The 26110-nt window shown below is 45.2% G+C and overlaps 1 protein-coding gene across 4 annotated transcripts in view; it reads right to left on the bottom strand.

Moving 5' to 3' along the window:
- Nucleotides 1–1353: 1353 nt before the first annotated feature.
- LOC144599524 (neprilysin-like) overlaps nt 1354–26110 on the bottom strand; it is a 125998-nt gene continuing 101241 nt past the window's right edge. For all 4 annotated transcript variants that reach the window (XM_078410518.1, XM_078410517.1, XM_078410516.1 and 1 more), the window contains exons 18-23: nt 20343–20462; nt 20111–20244; nt 18707–18772; nt 16198–16293; nt 13006–13082; nt 1354–11196 (exon numbers count right to left, since the gene is read on the bottom strand). In XM_078410518.1, coding sequence (XP_078266644.1) covers nt 11097–11196; nt 13006–13082; nt 16198–16293; nt 18707–18772; nt 20111–20244; nt 20343–20462 — 593 coding nt within the window. In that variant the 3' untranslated portion in view covers nt 1354–11096. The remainder of the gene's footprint in view (nt 11197–13005; nt 13083–16197; nt 16294–18706; nt 18773–20110; nt 20245–20342; nt 20463–26110) is intronic.

Below are 26110 nucleotides of genomic sequence, written 5' to 3'. Positions count from 1 at the left end.
ATATGACACAAGCTAACACTTAGTCATTGAATTACTAATAATGCCCAAAGACTTGAGATGTCCAGGAGCTCAATATGTTTACCACCACTGCTTTCTAATTAGTTTTTAATTAGCAAATATCAAAAGCAAAAGTCTGTCTAAAGTGTTTATCTTCACCATTGCACACTACCTCTGAATAGCTCAGTACAAGAGTAATTTCCTACATATTTATCTTTCCATGTTTTTGCAGATGGCATTTAGCTGTTGCTCCTAATTACTTTTAGAGCATTAGAAGGTGCCCTTGTTTGCACAAAACGTGCAAGTGATCCAGTGTGTTTCTGCCAACTAATTATGGCCTTTCTGATCCTCTCTAATTTATTTGTTTTTAATTAAGTGGTGCCTGTCTGCCAAAACCAAAATGAGAGATGATTTATTGAGTTACTGAAGGAGCATGTTTAGCATCTGTGATGGCCTTTAAAATGAAGGTCGACACAAAATGCTGGAGAATCTCAGCGGGACAGGCAGTATCTCTGGAGAGAAGGAATGGGCGATGTTTCGGGTCGAGACCCTTCTTCAGACTCAAATGTTTTTAAAGACTCAAAGGTCTTTAAAATGTTCCACTTAGCATTCTCCATTGAATAAGGAACTTGCAAATGTTAATTTGGAACTTTCTCAGTGTGACAACAGAGTATAGCAATGAAGCAGGCCCTTCAGCCCAACTCGTCCATGCTGACCAAGATGCCCATCTAAGCTAGATTTGCCCATGTTTGGTCCATATCCATCGAAACATTTCCTACCCATATATCTGTCCAAGCTTCTTTTAATTGTAAATATTCTACCTGTCTTAACTTCCTCCTCTGGCAGCTCATTCCATATACCCACTGCATTTTCCAGATCATTCTGTATACCCAGTACTTTGTGGCACAGCAGGGTGGCACAGCACGTATAGCAGCTACCTCATAGCGCTGGAAATCCAAGTGTGATCCTGAACTCGGGTGCTCTCGGTCTGGACTTTGCACGTTCTCCCCGTGGGTTTGCCACGGGTGCTCCGGTTTCCTCCCACATCCCAAAGACGTGCAGTTTGTAGGTTAATTGGCCTCTGTAAATTACCAATAGTGTACAGGAAGTGCATGTGAAAGTGGGATAACATAGAATTAGTGTGAACAGGTCGGCTTGGACTTGGTGGGCCAGTTTCAAGCTGCACCTTTCAATCAAATCAATCAAAGCATTCCCCCTGCTTTATAAAACAGAGCTTGGTCTACAATCCCACAAGGAAAAAGTTCGTCCTGACTATAATTCTTTTCTGACAGAAATAACACTAAATAGTGTTATAACACATACGTGTTATAAATTAAACAAAGAAAAACAATTAAATTACATTTTGCAATCTTTTTATTGGTTTCATAAACAAAACAATTTGCAGAAAATCATTTGTAATTTTTGAATCATAACAGGAGAAAAAAATGAGAACTTAGTTTCAAACAAAGGAGAATTCATTGTCAATCTCTATGTATGGTCTCTTGAAATCTGCTTAACACTTTACCCCAGGCATTCTCTTGATAAAACTTCTTAATCGTTTTATCTCAAGCCAATTTCAAAAGCGATGGCATTTAATTGAAAGCCAATGTCCAAAGCATTTGGTGTTAAAGCAAAATATATATGTTAATTGCCTCAATTTAATTAACTAGTGGTCTTTCGGCTCTTCAATCATGTAACTGACTTATATTTAACCAGGAGAGGTCTAAATATGTTCCCCCACAGGTATATTTATTTAACAAAAATAGAGAAGTCCTTTTTGAGGGACTATAACTAAGGGATTGTAATTAAGCAGAACACAATGTACAGTGACGGTTAAAGGATGTTATTGTTTTATTGAGATTCCCTCAAGTCAACGCCAATGAATCAGGTTGTCCTTTGTAAAGCTTGTACATGCATCGCCATCTTTTGCTTGCATGCTTGCGATCATCAACCCTCCCCAGCCTACATCTTGGTTCATTTAGCTTGTGTCCCACTCATTCTTGTGTCCCACTCATCCGACCTTCCAGCTGCCTTTGCAGATGTCAGATGTCAACCATGAGTCAGGAAATGAAACTCCAAACTTGATGCCCTCAACACTGACCAGTCATTGCAACAGTTACTGGGGAAATTCAGAGAGAATATGGTGAGCTAGACGGCACGGCTTCTGTGGGTGACTTCATTTAGACTTCGGCCCACCGAGTCAGCGCCGACCACCGACCACCCCATGCACACACACTATCCTACAGACTAGGGACAATTTACAATTGTACAGTAGCCAATTAACCTGCAAACTTGTATGCCATTGGAATGTGGGAGGAAACCGAAACACCCGGAGAAAACCCACGTGGTAACAGGGAGAACGTACAAACTCTGTACAGACAGCACCCCGTAGTTAGGTTCGAACCCATTTCTCTGGCACTGTGAGGCAGCAGCTGTACCTCAGCACTACAGTGCTGGCCAAGAGGGATCTCGTGGGATCCCAATTCCACCTGGGATCAAAGCAGGAGTCTGCCTCTCTGTCAACTCTCTCCCCATTCTATATTGTAGAACGTTGGGGCCGGGCAGGGGTATCCCATCTCAGGCCTTGGGCGTATGGCCAGTGCTGTTCAGTCATATCGACATCTGATTACACTAGCATTACAAGTGAGTGAAACATTACCGGGCATCATCTCAACATCAAAGCAAGCATCCCCTGCGCTTTCCCTTGCTCATGAAGAACTTCCAATCACTCAACCAACTTTCAAACCAACACGGACAACGAAACTTCATGGCCAAGTTAAGACTCTACATTTTGAACAACTTTAAACTTGAATCATACAAAAAGGCGGCATAAACGCCTTTTTGGTGACTCCTGTGTACTGCTTCAGTGTAATCTACTATTCCTACACTCTCGTACTTAATTCTGATTGTACCAATGTGTAGTAAGATTTTTATCAAATTGTATGCAAAAGAGGAATTTCAAAGTACCTAGCTCGGTACATGTGACAATAAAGTACCATTGAACATACAAACCAGGCAGTTAAAGGGTTAAGGCAGATTTCCAACAAGGTTATTTTTAAAGATTCTTCCTTTATCATTAACTAGCTTAGCCCAGACCCAATCATTAGAGTCTCACCAGTCTTTCTTGACTGTGAGTCATGTGATATCTTAAACATGTCCTTTACCACTTGGTGACAGATTATTTTAATGTATCTGATAATGTCCGATAATGATCTCTTTGGGAAGCAACAATAAAGTAATAACGTGGAAAGATTACTTAGCACTGCCAGTATTAGTTGGCAAATGATTGGAACAGGGCTTCAGCTAGAAAAGATCAATGAAAAATTAGTAAAGCATATGTACACAACCAAGAAAGTACTCAATAGAATACTCACTGGTTTCAATAGATACGAAAATCTTTGGTGTCGTATATAGCAACAATTTAATCAACAACATTTGGAACCATTTCTGAATCCCATGTATAATTTATAAGAAATGTTTACTCTAGAAAATTAGTAACATTCAATGCTTTATTTTAAAATCATTTTAATTATAGTTTTCAAAAAAATGTTACATTCAGAAGTAAGCTAAAAGCTAATTGTTTTGATATTGTAAATAAACTCCCTTACTGTACAATTTTGTGAGATGTTCACTGGGATTTTGCTCTGAATTTGGACTGGTTCTGTGCTGCATTGATTTGACTTTGCCATAGTGTGAAACAACAAAGAAACAGGCCCTTCTGCCCAACTCACCCATGCCAATCAAGATGCCCTATCTAAACTAATCCCACTTGCCTGTGTTTGGCCCATAGCCCGCTAAAAAATTCCCATCCATGTACCTGCCCAAATGCCTTTTAAATGTTGTTGTAGTATCTGCCTCAATAACCTAAGATGGACGCAAAGTGCTGGAGTAACTCAGTGGGTCAGGCAGCATCCCTGGAGAAAATGGATGGGTGATGTTTTGTATTGTGACCCTTTTTCAGACTCAGCATCTATCTGCCTCAACTACCTCTTCTGGCAGCTCGTCCATGTACCCACCACACTCAGAGTGAAAAAGTCGCACCTCGGGTTCCTATTACATTTTGTCCCTCTCACTAGTTCAGTCAAGAACAGCATCAGAATATCAAAAGTCAGGCCCTTTGTTCCTGAGAACAACTCCTGGTAATCAGCTTTGATAAAAAAAGTTTACCAAAGGGGAGAGAAAGATATCACATTGTATATTCCTACACAACACTAGATGACTAAAATTCAATTTATAAAATCAAGTTTCCACTGGGGTCAATTGTTGTTTGCGACCCCATAATATAGTTGCATTGGTTTAAAAGTAAAAAGACATGATGATTTCTTAATGTATGAGGTACAACTTGGAAAATGTTTGCAGTCCCCACTGTAGAGAGCAGCCAGTGAATCTGATCCAACATTAGTCTAGCTCATAGCTAAGGGCAATTGCTCAGCGGCTAACAAGCCGACTGCTGGCAGTCATAATGTGCCTTCAAATCACTGGAGAACAAGCCCAGCCAATAGTGCCCCTGAGGCGCCTCGAAGCCGCTATCTGCACAAATAGCCTCGGTAGAGTGTGGCCTCTATACTTTACCCAGATTAATATTATGGCGTAGCTATCCTCCTCGTCTGACCACAACCTGGGAGATGCATTAAGCGAAGTTATTTTTTCTTGTCTGCCTTCTTCCTCACCCCTACCTCCAAACTGAATTAAAATACCATTTCTTGAGACGATAATCTCTGGTGTTCCCACATCAACCTGGCATGCTGTTAGCAAATGAAAAACCAGTCTGTGCTCGTTTTTGAAGCAAATGTTTGTTGTTTTAGAGCACTGAGCCGGCTAATGCATGCTGGTAGTCTGGTAGTTGGGTGAGGCACTTGGTGTCGCAGATTAAGCATTTGTACGAGAGCATCAACTACTTGCAATTACTGCCTCCCTCCTTAGTGTGACGCCGCACGGTGCCACAAACCGAATGATATGCACCCAGTGTGAAAATCAGCTTTAACAACCCCGACGCACACCCCCCACCCTTCCCATTCAAATGTAGCTCCATCTCTACTATACTGCTGAATTTGAAGGAGCGACCCTATTTATTTAGAGCAAACACTAGTGCAAGCATTCAGCGGGTGGTTTAGTGTTTGAATGGGAAAGGTGGGTTCATATTTGCATCTGATTTCCATCGTTGTGATGTGTCCTTCCTCAATTCATAACCTAAAAGAACCTTTCTACTTCAGGCCCTGAATGGAATGCTATGCAGTTCAATTTCTTAATTACTTCTTGACTTCTGGTACTCACAGGTTCACAGATTGTAGGAGCAGAATTAGGCCATTCAGCCCAACATTTAATCATGGCGGATCTATCTTTCCCTCTCAACCCCATTCTTATCCCTTCTCTCCATAACCTTTGACACCCATACTAATCAAGAATCTGTCAACCTCTGCCTTAAAGATATCAATTGACGGCCACCACAGCCGTCTGTGGCAATGAATTCCACAGATTCACCACAAATTTCTTCTGACCTGTCCTGTGTTTATTTTTGCTTTATTTGCATTTAAGCTGACCAGTCAATATATTATACGTTGCCAACTAAGAGAGAAAAGAAATGGACTGGAATGGGAACAAAGATAGACACAAAGCACTGGAGTAACTTGGCAGGGCAGGCAGCGTCTCTGGAGATAAAGAGTAAATGATGTGTGTATGGAAAGGATTGGGATTGATGTTATTCACAATCCAGGTATTGACAGTCATCATGTGGAAACACAGAAAGCCATTTGGCCCTGTGTGCCTGTGCTAGGTTTTTGAAATATTCAGATAAGATTTGGTGAATTTATGCCAAAATATTGCAGGACGTTTGAGTAATGGTTGGCTTTGGCGAGATATCCTTTTGACTGCCTTCTTTGGAATCTAGTAGCTAACGATTAACACACATGGGGTAAGTGGATTGTGGTGACACTGCTTCCAGGAGATGATCTCAAAATTCAACGTGCATCTCACCGGATGCAAGAGATGTCAGGGTCCTTCCACACTGAGGACAACAAAACTGACTGCAGCGAAAGTCTTTCACTGCAACTGATGACCCGCCCAGTGACAAAGAATGGTCCCAGCGGGCCGTGGCCCGAGCAGCTCCTGCTCGTCCCCTGAAGACCAGAGTCAAATGGAAGATGGAGTCAGCGACAAGCGAGGAACGAGGCCGGTAGGAGAGGAAAGGGAACCGTGGTCTGGCCTACCGCGCCCTCAAGGTCGGTTGCGGGAGGCGCCCTGGTTTCAAATTTGGATCGGTGAGGTCAGGGACGTTGGTTCACTGGTTGATTCTGACGTCCAAGGAAGGCAATGGCTGGAGGCCCTGCAGAAGCCTGGGGCTCGCCTGGATCAGGCACTGCTCGTAAGATCTAGAATGTGGATAGGACTTTGAAAAGGTGCCAAAACATGGTGCCAATTGCATGTGGACTCAGTGGACTATTCCTCTACAATTTGCTAATTGGAGATTGTCCTTAGGTATGGCAATACTCTATTGGACCGTATGTAAGAAAATAATTTCACTGTGCGTTTACACATCTGGCAATAAAGAACCATTGAACCATTTACACAACGCCATTCATGATCTCAGAAGGTCCCAAAGCCATCAGCAGCTGGGGTAGAATTTGTGGTCATTATAGTAGTGTTGGAGATGCCGCAGATAATTTGCACAAAGCAAGATCCCACAAACAGTAATAGGAATATAGTTCCAACAGGAGATTATCTAACAACATCTACCCTCTCCTCACTTCACGATCTCACTGATTTGTGACTCATCTCCATCTTCTTACTTTGGCTGCTGTTAACCGAGTCATAGAACCACACAGCATGGAAACCGGCCGTTCAGCCCAACCCGTCCATGTCGTGCAAGATGTCCCATTTATGCTAATCCCACATGTCCATGCTCGGCCCATATCCCTCTGCCTTTCTATCCATGTACCTGTCCAAATGCCTTTTAAATGTTCTTCAAGTACCTGTCTCAGCTACCTCCTCTGGCAGCTCGTTCCATATTGCCACCATCTACTGCAGTTGCTTTTGGCAATGAATCCCAAGTTTCGACACTTGGCAAGCTAGAGGAAAATGACGGATTTTTCTCTTCTTGTGGGCAGCACAGTGGTGCAGCTGAAGGAGCCGCTGCCTCACAGCGCCAGAGACCCGTGTTCGATCCTGACCTCGGGTGCCGTCTGTGTGGAGTTTGCACGTTCTCCCTCTGACCGCGTGGGTTTCCTCTGGGTGCTCCAGTTTCCATCCACATCCCAAAGCCGTGCGGATTTGTAGGTTAATTGGCCCCTTGTAAATTGCCCCTGGTGTGTAGGGAGTGGTTGAGAAAGTGGGATAACATGGACCTAGTGTGAACGGGTGATCGATGTGAACGGGCGTAGACTCAGTGGGCCGAAGTGCCTGTTCCCATGCTGCATCTTTCAATTCAAACATTGAATGATCTGGTCTCTCTCTCACATAACAATGAGGCAAAATTAAGAAACACTCTTCAATGTCAGATTGTAGTTTAACATTAGTTTTGAATCCTGACTGATATTTGTTCCTTGAACAAAATCATTAAAACAAATTATCTACACTGTTGGCAGTGGATGGTTTCTTTGTGCAAATCAACATTCTCCCTTCTCTATTTTACAATAAATGTTCCCCTCTGCTTAGTCTGCTGTAAGGCACTTTGGGATGTCTTGAGGTCACAAAGGCACTGTCTGAGTGCAAAGTCCTTCTATATTACTTAACAAACGCAGACTACGCCCTCTTCTTAATTGATGACTCTCGGACAAATGCCACGTGTTGGGTAACAAAGTGCCAGTTGGCTTAACAATCCATTCCTCAATAGGCCAAAGCACAAAGGTGTACACAAAGCACTGGAGAAACTCAGCGGGTCAGGCAGCTTCAGTGGAGAGAAAGGATGGGTGACGTTTCGGGTTGGGAGCCTTCTTCCCAAAGCACAATTTGTGTCGAAGGGGGATAATGGCGATGGGTAAAACTGTACGAATGTCACCATCTCCAAACCTCAATCCCTGACCAGTAATCCCCACCAATACAACCAGGCTTGGGGTTTTGTTGGCTCCGAGACAGCACTGAAACCTGGACTCCACCAGTCCCCTTAGAGCAGCATGAAGTCCAAGTCATTAAAAGGAAATCTTTGTCATCTTTCCACGGATCATCTGATAATTTTATGCATGTAATTCAGAATTTAACACAACATTAGCTGTTTCTAATTGATTTCTCATCCGAGCTTCGAATCTTATTTTAGGTTTGTTCAATCTGCATTCATCTCCACTCATTTACCTGGGGGCCTATTGTTCTATAAACATTTACAATCTTGGGCAGAATGATACGTCAGGCGATAAAATACTAGTGGTGTCAATCAATCTTCTCTCATCCTCTTTTAAAGTCTGTGTTCTTGCTAAAGAGCTCTTCATTTGGGAAGGTACACAATATTAAGTTAGTCAGTGCTTTAGATGCTGTCAAGTATGGACACAAAGAACTGCAGATGCTGGTTTACAACAAAAAAAGACACAATGTGCTGGAATAACTCAGCGGGTCAGGCAGTATCTATGAAGAATATGTATAGGTGACATTACATAGAACATAGACCAGAACACCACAGGAACGGGATATTCAGCCGTTAATGTTTGTGCCGAACATGACACCAGGTTAAACTAATCTCCTCAGCTTGTACATTAGTTAGTTAGTTCATTTAGTTTATCGTCATGTGTACCGAGGTGAAAATCTTTTGTTTCAAGCAGAAAGACAATACATGATTAAATTACATTAGATGACATGATTCATATCCCCCTGTTCCCTGCTCATCCATGTGCATGTCTAAAAGCTTAAACATCACTATGTCTGCCTCCACCACCACCACCCCCGGCAGTGCATTCCAGGCATTCACCACTCTCTGTGTAAAGATCTTGCCCCGTGCAGCTCCTGAATGGACGTGTGGTGGAGTTGGAAAAGCAGCTGGATGACCTCAGGGCCATCCGGGAATGCGAGAGTTTCCTGGACAGGACCTACTGTGAGGCTGTCACACCAAGGGTCCAGGTCGAGCGAAGGTGGGAGACCGTTTCAGGGAGGAGTGAACATGGACTACAGGAGACCCCTATTGCAAACAGGTACACCCTCTTGGGAACAGTTGGAGCAGAAGACGCTTCCAGTCCGAGCGGCGGACAGGTTGGTGGCTCTAATCCAGGCAAGGAGACTCGACCGGGGTTGACCGAAGTCAGGAAGAGCCATAGTAGTGGGTGACTCCATTGTCCGAGGTACGGACAGTAGATTCTGTGGCGGCAGGCGGGACTTGAGGATGGTCTGTTGCTTCCCTGGTGCCAGGGTTCAACACATCACGGACTGGCTTCAGAACATCCTAGCGAGGGAAGGCAATCAACCTGAAGTAGTTGTGCACGTGGGCATGAATGACGTCGGGAGGAAGAGGAAGGAGATGCTGCGACGTGAGTTTAGAGAGTTAGGAAGAAGACTGAGAATTAGGACGTCGAGGGTGGTTATCTCTGGATTGCTTCCTGTACCTCGTGCTGGTGAGGGCAGGAACAGAGAGATCGGGGATATGAATGTATGACTGAGGGGCTGGTGCAGGGAGCAGGGATTTCGATTTCTAGACCACTGGGATCTCTTCTGGGGTAGGGGTGACCTGTACAAAAGGGACGGGTTACACCTTAACAGCAGGGGGACCAACATTCTGGCAGGCAGGTTTGCTAGTGCTACACGTGTGGCTTTAAACTAAGTAGTGGGGGGGAGGGGTTGACAAATTGGGAATATGAAGATGGAGTTAAAGGGGAAGCGAATACTGGAGAAATCGCAAAGGACTCTCGAATAAATGGGAAGGGAAGTTCTAGATGGGATAAGAGAGTAAGGTCAGGGCCAATTGTGACCGGTGTGAGAGGGGAGGTGAATACCAGAGTTAAAGTGTTGTATTTAAATGCGCGAAGTATAAAAAATAAAGTGGATGAGCTTGAGGCTCAGTTAGACATTGGCAAGTATGATGTTGTGGGAATTACAGAGACATGGCTACAAGAGGACCAGGGCTGGGAACTAAATATTCAGGGGTACACAACCTATAGAAAAGACAGACACGTGGGCAGAGGGGGTGGGGTCGCTCTGTTGGTAAGGAATGATATTCACTCCCTTGAAAGGGGTGACATAGAATCAGGAGATGTAGAATCAGTATGGATAGAAATGAGGAATTGTAAGGGTAAAAAGACCCTAATGGGAGTATTCTACAGGCCCCCAAACAGTAGCCTCGACATAGGGTGCAAGTTGAATCAAGAGCTAAAATTGGCGTGTCGCAAATGTAATGCTACGGTGGTTATGTGAGATTTCAACCTGCAGGTAGACTGGGAAAATCAGGTTGATAATGGACCCCAGGAAAGAGAGTTTGTGGAGTGCCTCCGAGATGGATTCTTAGAGCAGCTTGTACTGGAGCCTACCAGGGAGAAAACCTTTTCCGTCAGAGAGTTATAAATCTGTGGAATTCTCTGTCTCAGAAGGCAGTGGAGGCCAATTCTCTGAATGCATTCAAGAGAGAGCTAGATAGAGCTCTGAAGGATAGCAGAGTCAGGGGGTATGGGGAGAAGGCAGGAACGGGGTACTGATTGAGAATGATCAGCCATGATCACATTGAATGGTGGTGCTGGCTCAAAGGGTCGAATGGCCTACTCCCACACCTATTGTCTATTATCTATTGTCTATTGTTAAACTTTCCCCTTCTGTGCTATGCCTTCTAGTGCTGGATATTTCCACCCTGGGACAGGCTCTGACTGTCTACCCTATCTATGCCTCTCATCATTTTATCTACTTCTGCTGAGAATCCCCTCAGCCTCAGTCGCCTATCCATGTTCTCCAGAGATGCTGCCTGACCTGCCAAGTTACTCCAGCACTTTGTGTCTTCAGATGCAGTAGCTGTGCCTATCATTGCAGCCCATTGGTTTCCAATCTAGATATTTTTGTTGGATTATTTCAGAAGATTGAAATGAGGTACCGACAGTATTGGAATCGGAAATTATTAAGTACAAAATTATTCATTGCCGTTCAAAGCTCCACCCACTTAACAAGTCCAGGCTAAAGACATTCTACACAGCTGGCCTGTTTGATCACCAAACTCGGCACTTGTCTTTAGGATTCATGTGTGTATTCTTACTGCAGTGAAATGCATTACTGAACTCTTCATAATTCTGCAGAGATCCTAAAATTCTGCAAGAGAGAAATAGAGAAAAACACAGTCAAGATTTATCCAAGAAATACTGACATTTATATAGATTTTTACCTAGTCTAAAATGGAGCATAATCCGTGAGATGATGGAAATCTGAAACAAAAACTGAAAATACTGGAAAATCTCTTTGGGTCAGGCAGCAACTGTGAAAGGGTGGCATAAGGAACTGCAGATGCTGGTTTACCAACAAAAAAAGACTAAGTGCTGGAGTAACTTAGCCTGCGGGTAACGTAGAACTAGTTTAGTTTAGTTTAATTTAGAGATCCAGCGCGGAAACAAGCGCTTTGGCCCACCGGGACCGCGCCAACCCGCAATCCCCATACACTAGCACTATCCTACATACAAGGGACAATTTACAACACTTGCCAAAGCCAATTAACATACGAACGTGTACGTTTTTGGAACATGGGAGGAAACCGGAGCAGTTGGAGAAAACCCAGGTCACGGGGAGAATGTGCAAACTCCATACAGACAGCACCCGTAACTAGGATAGAACCTGGTTCTCTGTCCTGTAATGCAGCAACTCTACTGCTGCGCCACCGTGCCACCCTAGTGCGAATGGTGATCAATGGTTGGCGTGGACTCGATGGGCCTGTTTCCATGCTGTATCTCTAAACTACAAAGATAGAGAATGAGTGTGAATGCATGATTGATGGCTGGCATGGATTTGGTGGGCTGAAGGGTTTGTTTCAATCAATCAAAAATGATTCCACTGAAAAGCACATCAAGCTCAATAACACGACTGAGCACCTCCTACACTCATGTTCATAATTAGCTTCTGTTGGTCATCAAAGTGTGCCCAAGGGACATCAATAGATTGTCACAGAGGGAGGTGGAGAGAGGGAACTTAAGATGAGAGGCTATTTGCCCAAAGGCAAGACCAGCCATGGCAAGATGAAAGAAAATGGAAACTTGGAGGAAGAGAGAAATCTTAGTTTTAGTTTTAGAGATACAGCTTGGAAACTTGCCCTTTGGCCCATTGAGTCCGCATTGACCAACGATCATTTGTTCACACTAGTTCTATCCTACACTTGGGGTAATTTACAGAGCCAATTAACCTACAAACATGTACGTCTTTGGAGTGTGTGATGAAACTGGAGCACCCGGGGAAAACCTGTGCGGTAACAGGGAGAACGTATAAACTCCATACAGATAGCATCCGTAATCAGGATCAAACCCGGGTCTCTGGTGCTGTAAGGCAGCAACTCTACCGCTGCACCACTGTGCCACTCCTAAAGCTTGAAGAGGTTAAGTTTGGAAGACCATTTAGAGATAAAGAGGGGTAAGATGTGTAGTTTAAAACAGGAGAATGGGAAATAAAGAATTATGGTCTTGGTAGTTTTGTGAGCACAGGGATGACGGCGGATGGGATTTGGTAGGAATTTAGTTGCTGATTTGGATGGGACTTGTTTGTCAATGGTGGGAAGAGTAGGTATGGAAAGTTTCACGGCCACTTTTCACAAAAATAAGAAAATCTGGTCTCATATTTTAGTTAGTTTGTTTACTGTCACGTGTACCAAGGTACAGTGAGAAGCTTTTTTGTAGTGTACTATCCAGTCAGCGGAAAGACCACATGATTACAATCAGGCCATTCGTAATGTACAGATACAGGATAAGGGGAACTACGTTTAGTGCAAGACAGAGTCCAGTAAAGTTCAATTAAGTCCGAGGGTCTCCAATGAGATAGATAGGAGGTCAGGACCACTCTCTTGTTGGTAATTGGATGGTTCAGTTCCCTGATCACGCGAGGAAGAAACTGTCCCTGAATGAAACAAGATAAAACGGTCACCTGAATTCACCAGGGCTGTGCACATCTGTTTTAATGGAGTTGACGGCATATTCTGGTCTGTACATTCCACACCACACCTGGAAATGTAATGAGTCACAATCATTAATTCTCACATCATAGTAACTGTGGTGGTATCCAACTTCAACTTCGACAAGTGAATGTTTTAGTTTAGTTTAGTTTGGAGATACAGTGCGGAAGCTGGTCCCTCGACCCACCAAGTCCGCATCGACCAGCGATCGATCACCCACACTCCAGCACAAAAGGGACAATTTTACGACTACTGAATTACCAAAGCCAATTAACCTACAAACCTGTACATCTTTGGAGTGTCAGTGGAAACAGGAGCACCCAGAGAAAACCCACGCGGTCACAGGGATAACGTGCGGACCCCATATACAGAATGTCTAAAACAGAAATCAATCGCCAAAAAAACACACACAAAGTGCTGAAGTAACTCAGCAGGCTAGGCTGAATCTCTGGAGAATATGGATAGGTGACATTGGGATCCTTCTTCAGACGACTGTTGGAAGGTGGGTGGGGGGGGGGGGGGGGGGGTTAAGGGGAAGAAAGCTGGAGTGCCAAGGTATGGATGGAATAAATGCTATAACTTTATGCTGCGATTTTATCATTTAGTTCGTTTAGTTTAGAGTCTGCACCGACCAGCGATCAACCGTACACTAGCTCTATGTTACCCCACATCTGCATCCTACACACTGGGGGAAATTTACAGAAGCCAATTTACCTACAAACCTGCACCTGGAGGAAACCCTCACGCAAACTCTGTACAGACAGCACCCGTAGTCAGGATCGAACCTGGGTCTCTAGCGCTGTAAGGCAACAACTCTACTGCTGCGCCACTGCGCCGCCCCTTGATTGAGTGGCACTACAAGTGGGGGAGATGTTTTGTCCATTGTGTCTGTGTCTGCACTTTGAAACAGCTCACCACTCAGTCCTGTTACGCTGCAGAGTAAAACCCTGGCTTGGTATGGACATTTTAATGTGAAGATAAAAAACCATGAAATTAATAGCATGACCGAAGATCACTTGAAGGTTAAGAAATAGTAATTAAAAATTAATCCTGTGAGATGCAAACTTGAAGAGCTATTAATAAAAGCAATCTCAGTGTTTAATTCGGTTTCTAGACCAGAAATCGCAAAATGAATTTTAATACAGGACATTTATTTTGCATTAAATTTGGAAATGAATACTTAATCACCATAAGAAGCTTTTCTCTAATTTTGTCCCCTAACAGACAGAACAATGATTGGGCTGAAAACTCCAAACAGTCAAATCAATGGGTGAGAGTGAGAGAGAGCGAGAGAGAGAGAGAGAGAGAGAGAGAGAGAGAGAGAGAGAGAGAGAGAGAGAGAGAGAGAGAGAGAGAGAGAGAGAGAGAGAGAGAGAGAGAGAGAGAGTGAGTGTGAGAGAGAAAGTGTGTGAGAGAAAGTGAGTGTGAGAGAGAGAGAGAGAGAGACAGAGAGAGAGACAGAGAGGAACAGAGAGACACACAGAGGCAGAGAGAGAGAGACACACAGAGACAGAGAGAGCATGAGAGACGCAGAGAGGGTGAGAGGGTAGGGGTCGACAAAGATGGAGACAGACAGACACACAGAGATGGATGGAGAGAATTAACTGTTGGCACTAAGGACTCTTGTAATTTTTCTTCATAGACGCTTAGAAAATGAGACGTATTCAGGTTTTCCTGAAGGGACTGTCACTGTTGAAGGGAATGTTTAGTTTTTGCTTGCGTGAGAATTAAGGGGGGCCTCTGAGGTTCACTCCTGTCAATCAGACACCTGTCTTGGAAACATGTTGCTGATCCTTCATCATTGTTGAATCTAATCCTTGAACCCTCCCAAACAGCCCCGCCAAAGGTCGAGAAGGCAGCACACCTCCACCTTCTCTTGGGCAACTAGGGACATGCAACGTGGCTGTTGCCAGGGACTCCCTCACCCCGTGAGTGAATAAAACATTCCCCTCTGTTATCAGGCCTCTGAACGGTCCTTCCATAAGCTGGGGTACTGGCTGATTCACCTGTACCCCATTGCGGACATTGTCTCTGGAACTGATGCGCTACAAAGCTGAAAACTGCAGTATATTCTGCCCTCTGTATCTTTGCCCTTTGCTCGACCTATTGTACGAGTTCCAATTGATTGTGTTTCAGTATTATCTGACCTGTTTGGATGGCATGCAAAACAAAGCTTTTCATAGTTCAATTGAGAGGGGAAACTTTAAAAGGAACCTGAGGGGCAATGTTTACACACAGAGAGTCGTGGGCATATGGATCCAGCTGCCAGACGAAGTATTTGAGGCAGGTACATTCAAGAGACACTTGGACAAGTACGTGGATAGAAAAAGTTTAGAGGAAGATGGATCAGCGCAAGCAAATGGGATTAGCTTAGATGGGGCATCTTGATTGGTACAGAAGCTTTGGGCCGAAGAGCCTGTTTCCGTGCTGTATGAATCTATTTGCACAGGGTTCATGGATTGGAAATGCGTAGAGGGATGTGAGCCAAATGCAGGCAAATGAGACCAGCTCAGGAAAATATCTTGGTTGGCATGGATGCTTTGAGCTGGAAAGCTTTAGTCTGCGTTGTATAACAATAACTAGGAAGGGTCAGCACAGTTACGCAGCGATAGAGTTGCTGCCTTACAGCATCAGCGAGCCGGATTCTATCCTGGCTATAGGAGCTGTTTATATGGAGTTTACACATTCTAGTTTAGTTTAGTTTAGTTTATCGTCACATGCACAGAGGTACAGTGAAAAGCTTTTGTCGCGTACTATCCAGTCAGTCGAAAGACTATACTTGATTACAATCGAGCCATCCACAGTGTACGGACACATGATAAAGGGAATAACATTTTGTGCAAGATAAAGTCCATTAAAGTCCGTGTGACCGCGTGGGTTTTTTTCCGGGTGCTCCGGTTTCCTCTCACATTCCAAAGAGGTAGGTTAATTGGCTCCTGTGAAGTGTGTAGGCTAGAACTAGTGTCTGGTGTGATTGTTGGTCGGCGTAGACTTCAAGGGCCGATTGGCTTGTTTCCACGCTGCATCTCTAAATAAACTAAACTAAACTCTACGACTCTATAACTAACATCCTAGGACAAGTGATGCAAATTGGAGCGGTGATTTAAAACTCCACGCATTTGCCCAGAAGAAATTTAAATGAAGCACAGAACAATTGTCCGTACCTGTGCAAAGTTCATGAAGAAGAGCTGTTCGTGGTTGAGCTTGATCCCTGGTAGGAGGCCATCTGCTCCACTTTTCTTCACATATGATTGGTAAGCCTGAAGCAAAACAGCCAAAACAGTAGATTATGGATCAGAGCCCGGCTAGAAATATAGGCAATGTTCGGCTATGAAAAAGGTCAAAACATCCACAGTGACTTTCCTTCCAAACCTCCAAACTGTGGGCTTGTTTTAATTTCTCTTCCAGATGTGAAACATCTTGAGGAAGGATTTTGTCTGACCTCCATTGCCACCTAGATCACGGGGAGATTTTACACTGCTGTTCATTAGTGAGAATGGGTAAGCCACAGAGCTATAATATTCTGCAATGTGCTTCCTATTAGGGATATGGTGGCATAAGGGTTAGCATTTTAGACTGGCATCCAGACTCTTGGACAATTGATGCGGTGAAGCTGGCTCTAATCCCTCCACAGAAGGTGGGGAAATTAAATTCATCATTAAAAGTCTGGAATTAAAAATACTGGCGACATTGAACTCAGAACAGTACAACATAGGAACAGGCCTTACAGCCCACAATGTCTGTGCCGAACATGATGTCAGGTTAAACTAATCTCCTCTGCCCGCACACATGATCCATATCCCTCCATTACCTGCATATCCATGTGCCTATCCAAAAGCCTCTTTTATCGTACCTGCCTTCACCACCATCCCTTGCAGTGCGTTACAGGCACACACCACTCTGTGTAAGAAACCTCTCCTTTAAACTGTCCTTTTCACATAGACCAAACAACATGGAACAGTACAACACAAGAACAGGCCCTTTGGCCCACAATGTCTGTGCCAAACCTGGTACCAAAACCATCACTTATCTGCCTGCACATAATCTCATGTTGAAATAGCATCTCTTGTAAGATGTGTAAGATTTGAGAAGTTTTCCCTCATTCTGAAATCAACACAAAACCAAAGAGCTGCAGTTTGGACATTTTAAACGGGAGACTGGGGCTGATAGCGGAGAAAGGCTGCAGTCAGTTTACCAAAGGATGTCACAATCTGTGGGTCCTAAAATGGCTGCAGGACCTCGTGACCAGCCACAAAAAAAAGGTAAAAACCTTACATCCCAGTCTCTAGGTTTTCTGCAAAGCCATGGCCAGAACAAAGGATGGGTATTGGCCATGCAGAAACCTACGAAACCAGGTCGGAGTCCAGACACTGGGGCGCTGACATCAGCATACTCACAATGCCCCAAGCCGACCTAAACAGTTCATCTCAGTGAGGGGGCACAATAGCCCATAGAAAACTACCTGGTAGGTGATGGGAAACCAGTTAACACCCATCACCTCACAATGAAATCCCAATTTACACCTTCTGGCCATCCCCGGTATCCCCGAACATAAGCGCAGATCAGAAGAAAACCTCATACATATCTTTTTGAACAAAGAGATTCCAAGATCTGGCGGGAGATAGGACGGGTCAGAAACAGTATAACTGGCCACTACTTTTGGGTTTTAAACTCAAGAAGAAATACTGGAAGAAGAAGTTAAGTCAACTCGAGAAGAAAACCTGCAGGAAACGCAAGCAGGCAAGAAAACGAATGCAGGAGGAAGAAAAGACAGGCAAGAAAAACGGATGCAAGAGAGAGGAACAGGCACGCAACACGAGGAGAAATACTGCCAAACGAACAGCCAGTAACCCCAGTAATAGCCCCATGGTGAGCATGCATTCCAAATCCTACATATCCTGGACATAGTTTAGTGTAGAGGGGAGGGTGGTTGTGAATAAACGTTGGGTGTGTACTAAAATATGTGTTGGTCAAGGTTGCGATGCGTCGTGCGTTCCCCATCTTACAGTCGTGTATGTGTCTTGCAGAACTGTGTTTAAGAATTCATAAGTAAAAGGTATTCGTGTATATGTCTTATAGAACTGTGTTTTATGATTCATAGTTATAAGTATTCGTGTGATTCGGTATGTGTTTCATAGACATGTATTATAGAACTGTATAAGTATTCATGGACAATAGTCCCAAGTGCTGAATAAAAGCCTTTTTCATTTAAACCCTGGTTTTAAAATCTGGTCTGGTTGAATTTTTCTGCACTATCAGAGCTCCTGCACCTAAGTCCAGTGTCTAGAACCGTAAGGGGTGAGTGGGTCGAACCACTCACGGGGAACCAGTGTGCACGGCCTGGTCAAGGGATCAGAGCAAGGCACGGGGACCTTAGGTCGGGCGAAAGCTCGGCGCAGAAACCCCTTACAGATGTAATATGGGAGTATAGTTGTTCTGTGGAACACTCGATGGAAGTCGAGGATTGTTCGTCACTTTATTTTCATGTTTCATGTTTCATGTGTTTTGTGTTTTTTATGACTTGGTAAATTAATTTCCCTCCTGGGATAAGTAAAGTTCTATCATATCATATCGTTTCGTATCATAGTGGACAGTCAGTCATACCTGGGAGAGCTTTTACCACGTTATGTAATTGTAAGGTGCTGTTGTTATTGCAGAAGAGTAACCACCTACCTTGTAGGCTTGCCTGATGCCTCCATTATCTGCAATGTTCTCTCCCAGGGTATTAATTCCACTGAGCTGTAATGTGATAAGAAAAGTAAATCAGATATGCATCCATGGTGGAATCCGAGGATTGTTCATCTTTTGAGGTTGAGGGTGTCACAGTGGTATCGCGGTAGAGCTGCTGCTTTCCAGCTCCAGAGACCCGGGTTCCATCCTAACTAAGAGTGCTGTCTGTATGGAGTTTGTACCATCTCCATGTGACCTGCATGGGTTTTCTCCGGGTTCTCTGGTTTCCTCTCACACTTCAAAGACGTACAGGTTTGTAAGTTAATTGGCTTCGGCAAAATTGTAAATTGTCCTCAGTGTGTAGCATAGTGGTAGTGTGCAGGGTTCACTGTTCACCTGTTTCCACGCTGTGACTCTAAACTAAACTAATGTGTCCATTATGAGCATTTCCCAGCAATATGATTTTGCGTCACATAGACATTCAAAGGTTGTCTATGGGGAGAAGACAGGAGAGTGTGGCTAAGAGGGAACGGTAGATCAGCCGCGAATGAATGGCGGAGTAGACGACGGGTTGAATGGCCAAATTCTGCACCTATGACTTGTGAGCATCTGAGATAGGAAGCTGTAATGGATCAGAGAAGATGCTACAAGGACAGACCCTGACTGTGAAATGCACTGGTAACGAGGGAAGGTGATGTCAAATAGCTACAACTTAACATGGAACTTGGAACAGTAGAGCACAGGGACAGGCCCTTCGCCCCACAATGTCCATGCTGAGCATCATGCCATTAATCTTACCTCCTCTGCCTGCATGTGATTCATACCCCTCCATCTCCTGAATATCCATGTGCTTTCTGAAAGCATTACAGGGAGGGGGAATGCAGAGGTGTTGGATGGTCACTGTACCAAGACCATAATCCTAAATCTCCCATTCATATGTTTCAAACACCTCAAGGTCTTACTATCTGCTCACTAGATTTAAATGCTCTTCTAAAATGAACACCTTCAAGATTTAGGGGCGGCACAACGCGCAGCGGTAGGATTGCCGCCTTACAGCGCCGGAGACCTGAGTTTGATCCTGACCTCAGGTGATGTGTGGAGTTTGCACGTTCTCCCTGTGACCATGTGGGCCTTCTCAAGGTGCTCCGGTTTCCCCCCACATCCCAAAGACGTGCAGGTTTGCAGGTTAATTGGCTTCTGTAAATTGTTCCTAGTGTGTAGGATAGAACTAGTGTGAATGGGTGATCATTGGTTTGTTGTTGTGGACTCGGCGGGACGAAGGGCTTGTTTCCACATGGTATCTGTAAACCAAAACCAAACAGTGTGGATGTACCAGAAACACACTGTGGCTAAAAGGGGTTCATCCACAGAGTAATACATGGGAGGTTGTCCTCTTTGCTAACGTACATGTTGTCCACCTGCCAGATCCCACGTGAAGTTCCCGTACTTGTACACCATGCACTGCGAGAGGCGTTTGAAATTTGAAGCAGATTGCGGAGACCACCAGTCCAAGAGGTTGCCATTTTTGTCAAAGTTACGACCTGTATCGAATGTACAGACATTCAGTTAGAGCCTCACAGAGGCTGTAAACTCATCTTCTCTCTAACTTATTTTTTTACCGTTTTGTCCAATCTCTTACCGTTATCGTCGAACCCGTGGGTGATTTCATGGCCGATGACCATGCCAATGCCACCAAAGTTCAATGCAGCTGGTTGGCCTTTCCCAAAGAAAGGAGGTTGGAGAATACCAGCCGGGAAAACTGTCACAAGAACAAACCAGATTGTTGAATTAAAAGACGTTTGGACAGTTTAGGGGCAGCACAATGGCACAGCGGTAAAGCTGCTGCCTCACAGCACCAGAGACCTGGGTTCAATGCTGACCTCAGGTGCTGTCTGTACGGAGCTTGCACGTTCTTCATGGGACTGCGTGGGTTTTCTCCGGGTGCTCCGGTTTTCCGGTTTCATCCCATATCCCACAAAGACGTGAGGGTTTGTAGGTTTTATTGGCATCTATAACTTGTCCCTAGTGTGTAGATATGGGTGATCAATGGTTGGCGTTGACTCAATTGGCCGCAGGGCCTGTTTCCATGCTGTATCTCTAAACTAAACTAAAGTATATGGGTCGGAAAGGTTTAGAGGGATATGGGCCCAAACGTGGGCAGATGGGACGAGCATAGAAGGCCCATCTTGGTCAGCATCGGCATCGGCAAGCTGAGCCGAAGGACCTGTATGATGCAACGATTGGAAAATATCATTGCAACTTTCTTGTAAAACATAGAAAATAACAGTATGGAAACAGGCCCTTTGGCCTACAATGCATGTACCATACAGGATGCCAAGTTAAACTAATCTCCTCTGCCTCCATGTGATCCACATCTCCCCATACCCTGCATATCCATGTGCCTGTCTAAACCCCCTTAAAACCAACTATTGCATCTTCCTCCACCACCATTGCTGGCACCACTATTTCCCATTCCCATCCCCATCCTGCCACACTAGGGGCAACTGGCAGAGGCCAATTAACCTACAAACCCACACTTCTTTGTGATGTAGGAGGAAACCGGAGCACCCGGAGGAAACCCATGCGGTCACAGGGAGGACGTGCAAACGTAACACAGACAGCACCTGAGGTCAGGATCGTATCCGGGTCTCTAGTGATGCGAGGTCAGAAAGGGCAGAAAGAACGAGAAAAAAAAAAAGAAAAAGAGAGTGGGAGCAATTCTCCTGACTCACATTCATAATAAACGTCCACACAGTATGATCACGTAAACTGTAATATTGTAGCGATCAAATAATCTGATTCAGTGAGGCTGAGATAGTCCCACTAAATCTTTTACATCAGCCAGAGCATAGGACAGTACAACACAGTACAGCTTATTATGTTTGTACCAAACATAATAAGACCATTTAGGCCATTCAGCCCATCAAGTCTTGATAAGACCAATTAGGCCATTCAGCCCATCAAGTCTACTCCGCCAGGTAATCATAGCTGATGTCTTTCCCTCTCAACCTCATTCTCCTCCCCATAATCTTTGACACCTGTACTAACCAAAACCCTGTCAATCTCTGCTTTAAAAATACCCAATGACTTGGCCTCCACTGCTGTCTGTGGCAATCAATTCCATAGATTCATCACCCTCGGACTCAAGACCCTCTGGTCAGTGTGGACCTGGTGGGCCAAAAGGCCTGTTTCTGCACTGTATCTCTAAACTAAACTAAATTAAACTAAGCTAAACTGCACGCAATACTCCAAAAGCAGCCTAACCAAAGTCCTATAGAACACCATCATGAGTAACTCTACAATTCCTTCTAAACATATCTCATCCCTTCCAGCTTAGTGAAGTCACGGTAGTCTGACAGCTGTATCTGAAATTGCTAGGGATATATTAAGCTCACGATAATTTCCAGGAATCAAAGGAACCCACACTAGTAAAATTGCCCCATTAGGTAAAATTGAACTGTAATTGAGTTAACATATCCCAGTCACCATGGCATCGTTCACACCATTGTGCCTAGCTGCTAATGTTATTTTTTTCTGTTACATAAAAGATGCTGCCCATTCTAGAAATCTACAAGAATTTGGGCTTTTTTAGTTTAGTTTCGAGATACAGTGTGGAAACAGGCCCTTTAGCCCACCAAGTCTGCACAGACCAGCGATCCCCGCACACTAACACTATCCTACACATACTAGGGACAAGTTACAGTTTTACCAAGCCGATTAACCTACAACCTATACATCTTTGAAGTGTGGGAGGAAACCGGAGCTCCTGGAGAAAACCCATGTAGGTCACGGGGAGAACGTACAAACTCCGTACAGATAGAATCCGTTGCCAGGATCGAACCAAGGTCCCTGGCGCTGTGAGGCATCAACTCTACCACTGCGCCACCCTGGTTTTAGTTTACCTGTAATAATCATCCTTCACTAAGATATATCCCATTTGCAGAATTGTGACTCAATTTTTATATCCACCTTGGATCTCTTTTTGGGAATCAGCAAGGCTAGTCACTTTTATAACTGGAAATAATTTTTTAAAAACAGCAGATGCAGAAATCTGAAATAAAAACAGAAAATGCTGGAAAGACACAGCAGGTCAGGCAGCATCTGTTGAGAGAGAAATAAAGTTAACATTTCTGATTGAGCTCCCAAAGGACATTAATGAGCCAGGCAGGGATTTATGAAAATCCAGTAGTTTAGTTTAGAGTTTAGTTTAGAGATAGAGAGTGGAAACAGGCCCTTTAGCCCACCAAGTCTACGCCAACCAGCCATTACCTGCACACTGGTTCTATCCTACACACTAGGGACAATTTACTGAAGCCAATTATCCTACAAACCCACGCGGCTTTGGGATGTGGGTGGAAACTGGAGCACCCAGAGGAAACCCACGCGGTCATAGGGAGAATGTGTAAACTACACACAGACAGCACCCGAGGCCAGGATTGGACCCGGGTCTCTTATAATGTGAGGCAGCAGCTCTACCGCTGTGCCACCAAGGTTTTGATGATGGATGAGTGTGGAACTCCAAAGGTTAGGGTCTAGGCTGCTAACAGCATAGTCACCAGTGGTGGAATGATTAAAATGGTAAGTATGAAAGATTGGTGCCTTTTTGAGAAACAGACCCACCTCATTTCCACTCCTGTTCTTTATCAATGACCTTAAAAAGTTAACTCCAAAGGGATAGATAATGAGTCATAGAGTCAGAGATTGGAAACAGGCCCTTCGGTCCAACCTTTCCATCCCTCTAAACCTATCCTATCCAAATATTTGTTAAATGTTGTGATAATATCTTCGTCAACTACCTCCTCCATCAGCTTGTTCCATATACCTACCACCTATAAGTTTTTAATGTAAAAAAGTTGCCCCTCGGGACCCTATTAAATCTTTCTCCCCTCACGTTAAACCTATGTCCTCTGGTTCTCGATTCCCTTATTCTGGGTAAAAGGCTCTGTGTGTTTACCCAATCTATTCCTCTCATGAATTTTTATGCCTGTATAAGATCTCCTCCTGCGCTACAAGGAATAAAGTTCGAGCCTGCTCAACCTCTCCCTCCCTGGAGCTCAGGCCCTCGGGTTTTGGCAACATCCTAGTAAATCTTCTCGGCACCCTTTCCAGCGTGATAACAGCTTTCTTATAACAGGGTGACGAAAACTGAACACAATACTTGAAATGTGGCCTCATCAATATTTGGAGCACCATCAACAGCATTTATGTTTAGGTTTTTAAATTTATGTTTAGGTTTTTTAATTTATGTTTAGGCTTATTATTGTCATGTGACCAAGGTACAGTGAGAGGTTTTGTTTTGCAAGCTATCTAAACAGATTCAGCCATGGCGGTACGGTGGCGCAGCGGCAGAGTTGCTCTCTTACAGCGCCGAAGACCTGGGTTCGATCCTGATGGGTGCTGTCTGTATGGAGTTTGTACATTATCTCTGTGACTTTCTCCGGGTGCTCCCATCTCCTTCCACACTCCAAAACGTACAGGTTTGTAGGTTAATTGGCTTCTGTAAAAATTGTCATACTTTGTACAAAAGAATGTGGATGTGCTGGCTGGAATCATCCCAGTAGCAGGACATTTATAAAGATCTTCAGGAAAGCCTGCGAGGCTCAATGTTCATCAATCCAATTCAATGAGACTTTATTGTCATGTGTACCTAGGTGCAGTGAAATGCTTTTTTTGTACACAACCCAGTAAAATCGTACAGCAAACCTCAGCTCGGCAGTGCACAAGTGTCGCACATTTCTAGCGCTGTCGAAGTTCATTCCTGGTGGCCCCCCGCCAGGTAGCGCACTTGGTGGCGCGGAAACCGGAATCATCTCGACGGCCCACCTTGCTTTTGGGCAGCATGGGCCCTATCGACGCCGATGGCTCGGGGCCGGTTTTGGAGCGCGGTGGGTGAGCCGGGCCTACCGGCAGTCCCTCCGTCCACAGTCCTTGGAGGTAGAGCCGGGCGATCCTTGGTACTGTGTCCACGCGCGGCGAGAGTGTCCTTGGTCCTTGGTGGTCGAGCTGGGCGATCCTCGGTCCTCTGTCCACAGCGAGAGAGTCATCTGTCCACAGCGGTAGGGACGGGTGATCCTCGGTCCTTGGTGGTCGAGCCAGGCGATCCTCGGTCCTCTGTCCCCAGCGAGAGAGTCCTCGGTCTGCGGCGGGCGAGCCGGGCGATCCTTGGTATTCCATCCGCGTGCGGCGAGAGTGTCCTTGGTCCTTGGTGGTCGAGCTGGGCGATCTTCGGTACTGTGTCCGCGTGTGGCGAGAGTGTCCTTGGTCTGCGGCGGGCGAGCCGGGCGATCCTCGGTACTGTGTTCGCGTGTGGCGAGAGTGTCCTCGGTCTGTGGCGGGCGAGCTGGGCGATCCTCGGTACTGTGTCCGCGTGTGGCGAGAGAGTCCTCGGTCTGTGTCGGGCAAGCCGGGCGATCCTCGGTACTGTGTCCGCGTGTGGCGAGAGAGTCCTCGGTCTGTGGCGGGCGAGCCGGGCGATCCTCGGTACTGTGTCCGCGTGTGGCGAGAGTGTCCTCGGTCTGTGGCGGGCGAGCCGGGCCTGCTTGCCAGGACATTCCCACAGCACTGCTTGATCAGTGACCACAACTTTGTCACTTTACGTTTGATGACGATCGCAGCCGTAAGTGCTTAGGAAAGGAACTGGGTTTCAAGTCAGATCTGCTCGATTTCAGCGCCGATGAAGAGGTTAATTCCTTCCCTATTCTTGAGCTGAAGCAGGGCCGAGAGAATGGGTCCCCTCAAATGATAAAGAAACTCTGCACATTATCAAGGTAAATTGGTTTTAAGCACTCCCAGATGACACAGGGCTAAGCTGACTAGGGGGGCTCCTGGTTTTGATTTAGCCTCTGCTGAATTAGCAAACAGCAGATGGATCGGAAAAAATGTTTTCCAGAGAAAGAAGGACTTGGGCTACAGAGTACTTTTCACATCGTTCTGAAGTCAAACCAAGCACTTTGCAGCCAATGAATCAATTGTTTTATGACCGTGCGGAAAGTGGCAGCCAAATTGTACGTGGCAAACCGTTGAGGTTGCGGAGCCTGTTTACACTCCCTGGTGACTTCTAGGCAAAGAGATGTCCTCAGCTCTCCAGGGTCATGAAGGAGGCTGTCGAGGGGATATGTTCCTCTGGTATTTCCCAAATCCGTTTTCCAAAGAGGAGCTTGATTGGAATTCTCTTCCCCAATACAACAGGTCCAGCACCGGTTTTCCGACACCCATTCTGGATGATCTATTTGCCGGACCAATAGAAGTCACGGCCTCCGAGAGGAGTCCAGCACTACTGGAACGGTCTGCCTAGGCCGCCGAGGGGTTGAGATACCGGCCAGCAAAGTCGGCCTCAGGTGTCGGCTATAGGAACGGATCTGCCGGCTCTGGCCTGGGCTGGAGTTCCCGAGCCTCGGCCGCAGAGTG

The sequence above is a fragment of the Rhinoraja longicauda genome, chromosome 13 (assembly GCF_053455715.1).
Source record: "Rhinoraja longicauda isolate Sanriku21f chromosome 13, sRhiLon1.1, whole genome shotgun sequence".
Taxonomy (NCBI): Eukaryota; Metazoa; Chordata; class Chondrichthyes; order Rajiformes; family Arhynchobatidae; genus Rhinoraja; species Rhinoraja longicauda.
This window is presented reverse-complemented; position numbering and strand designations above follow the sequence as displayed.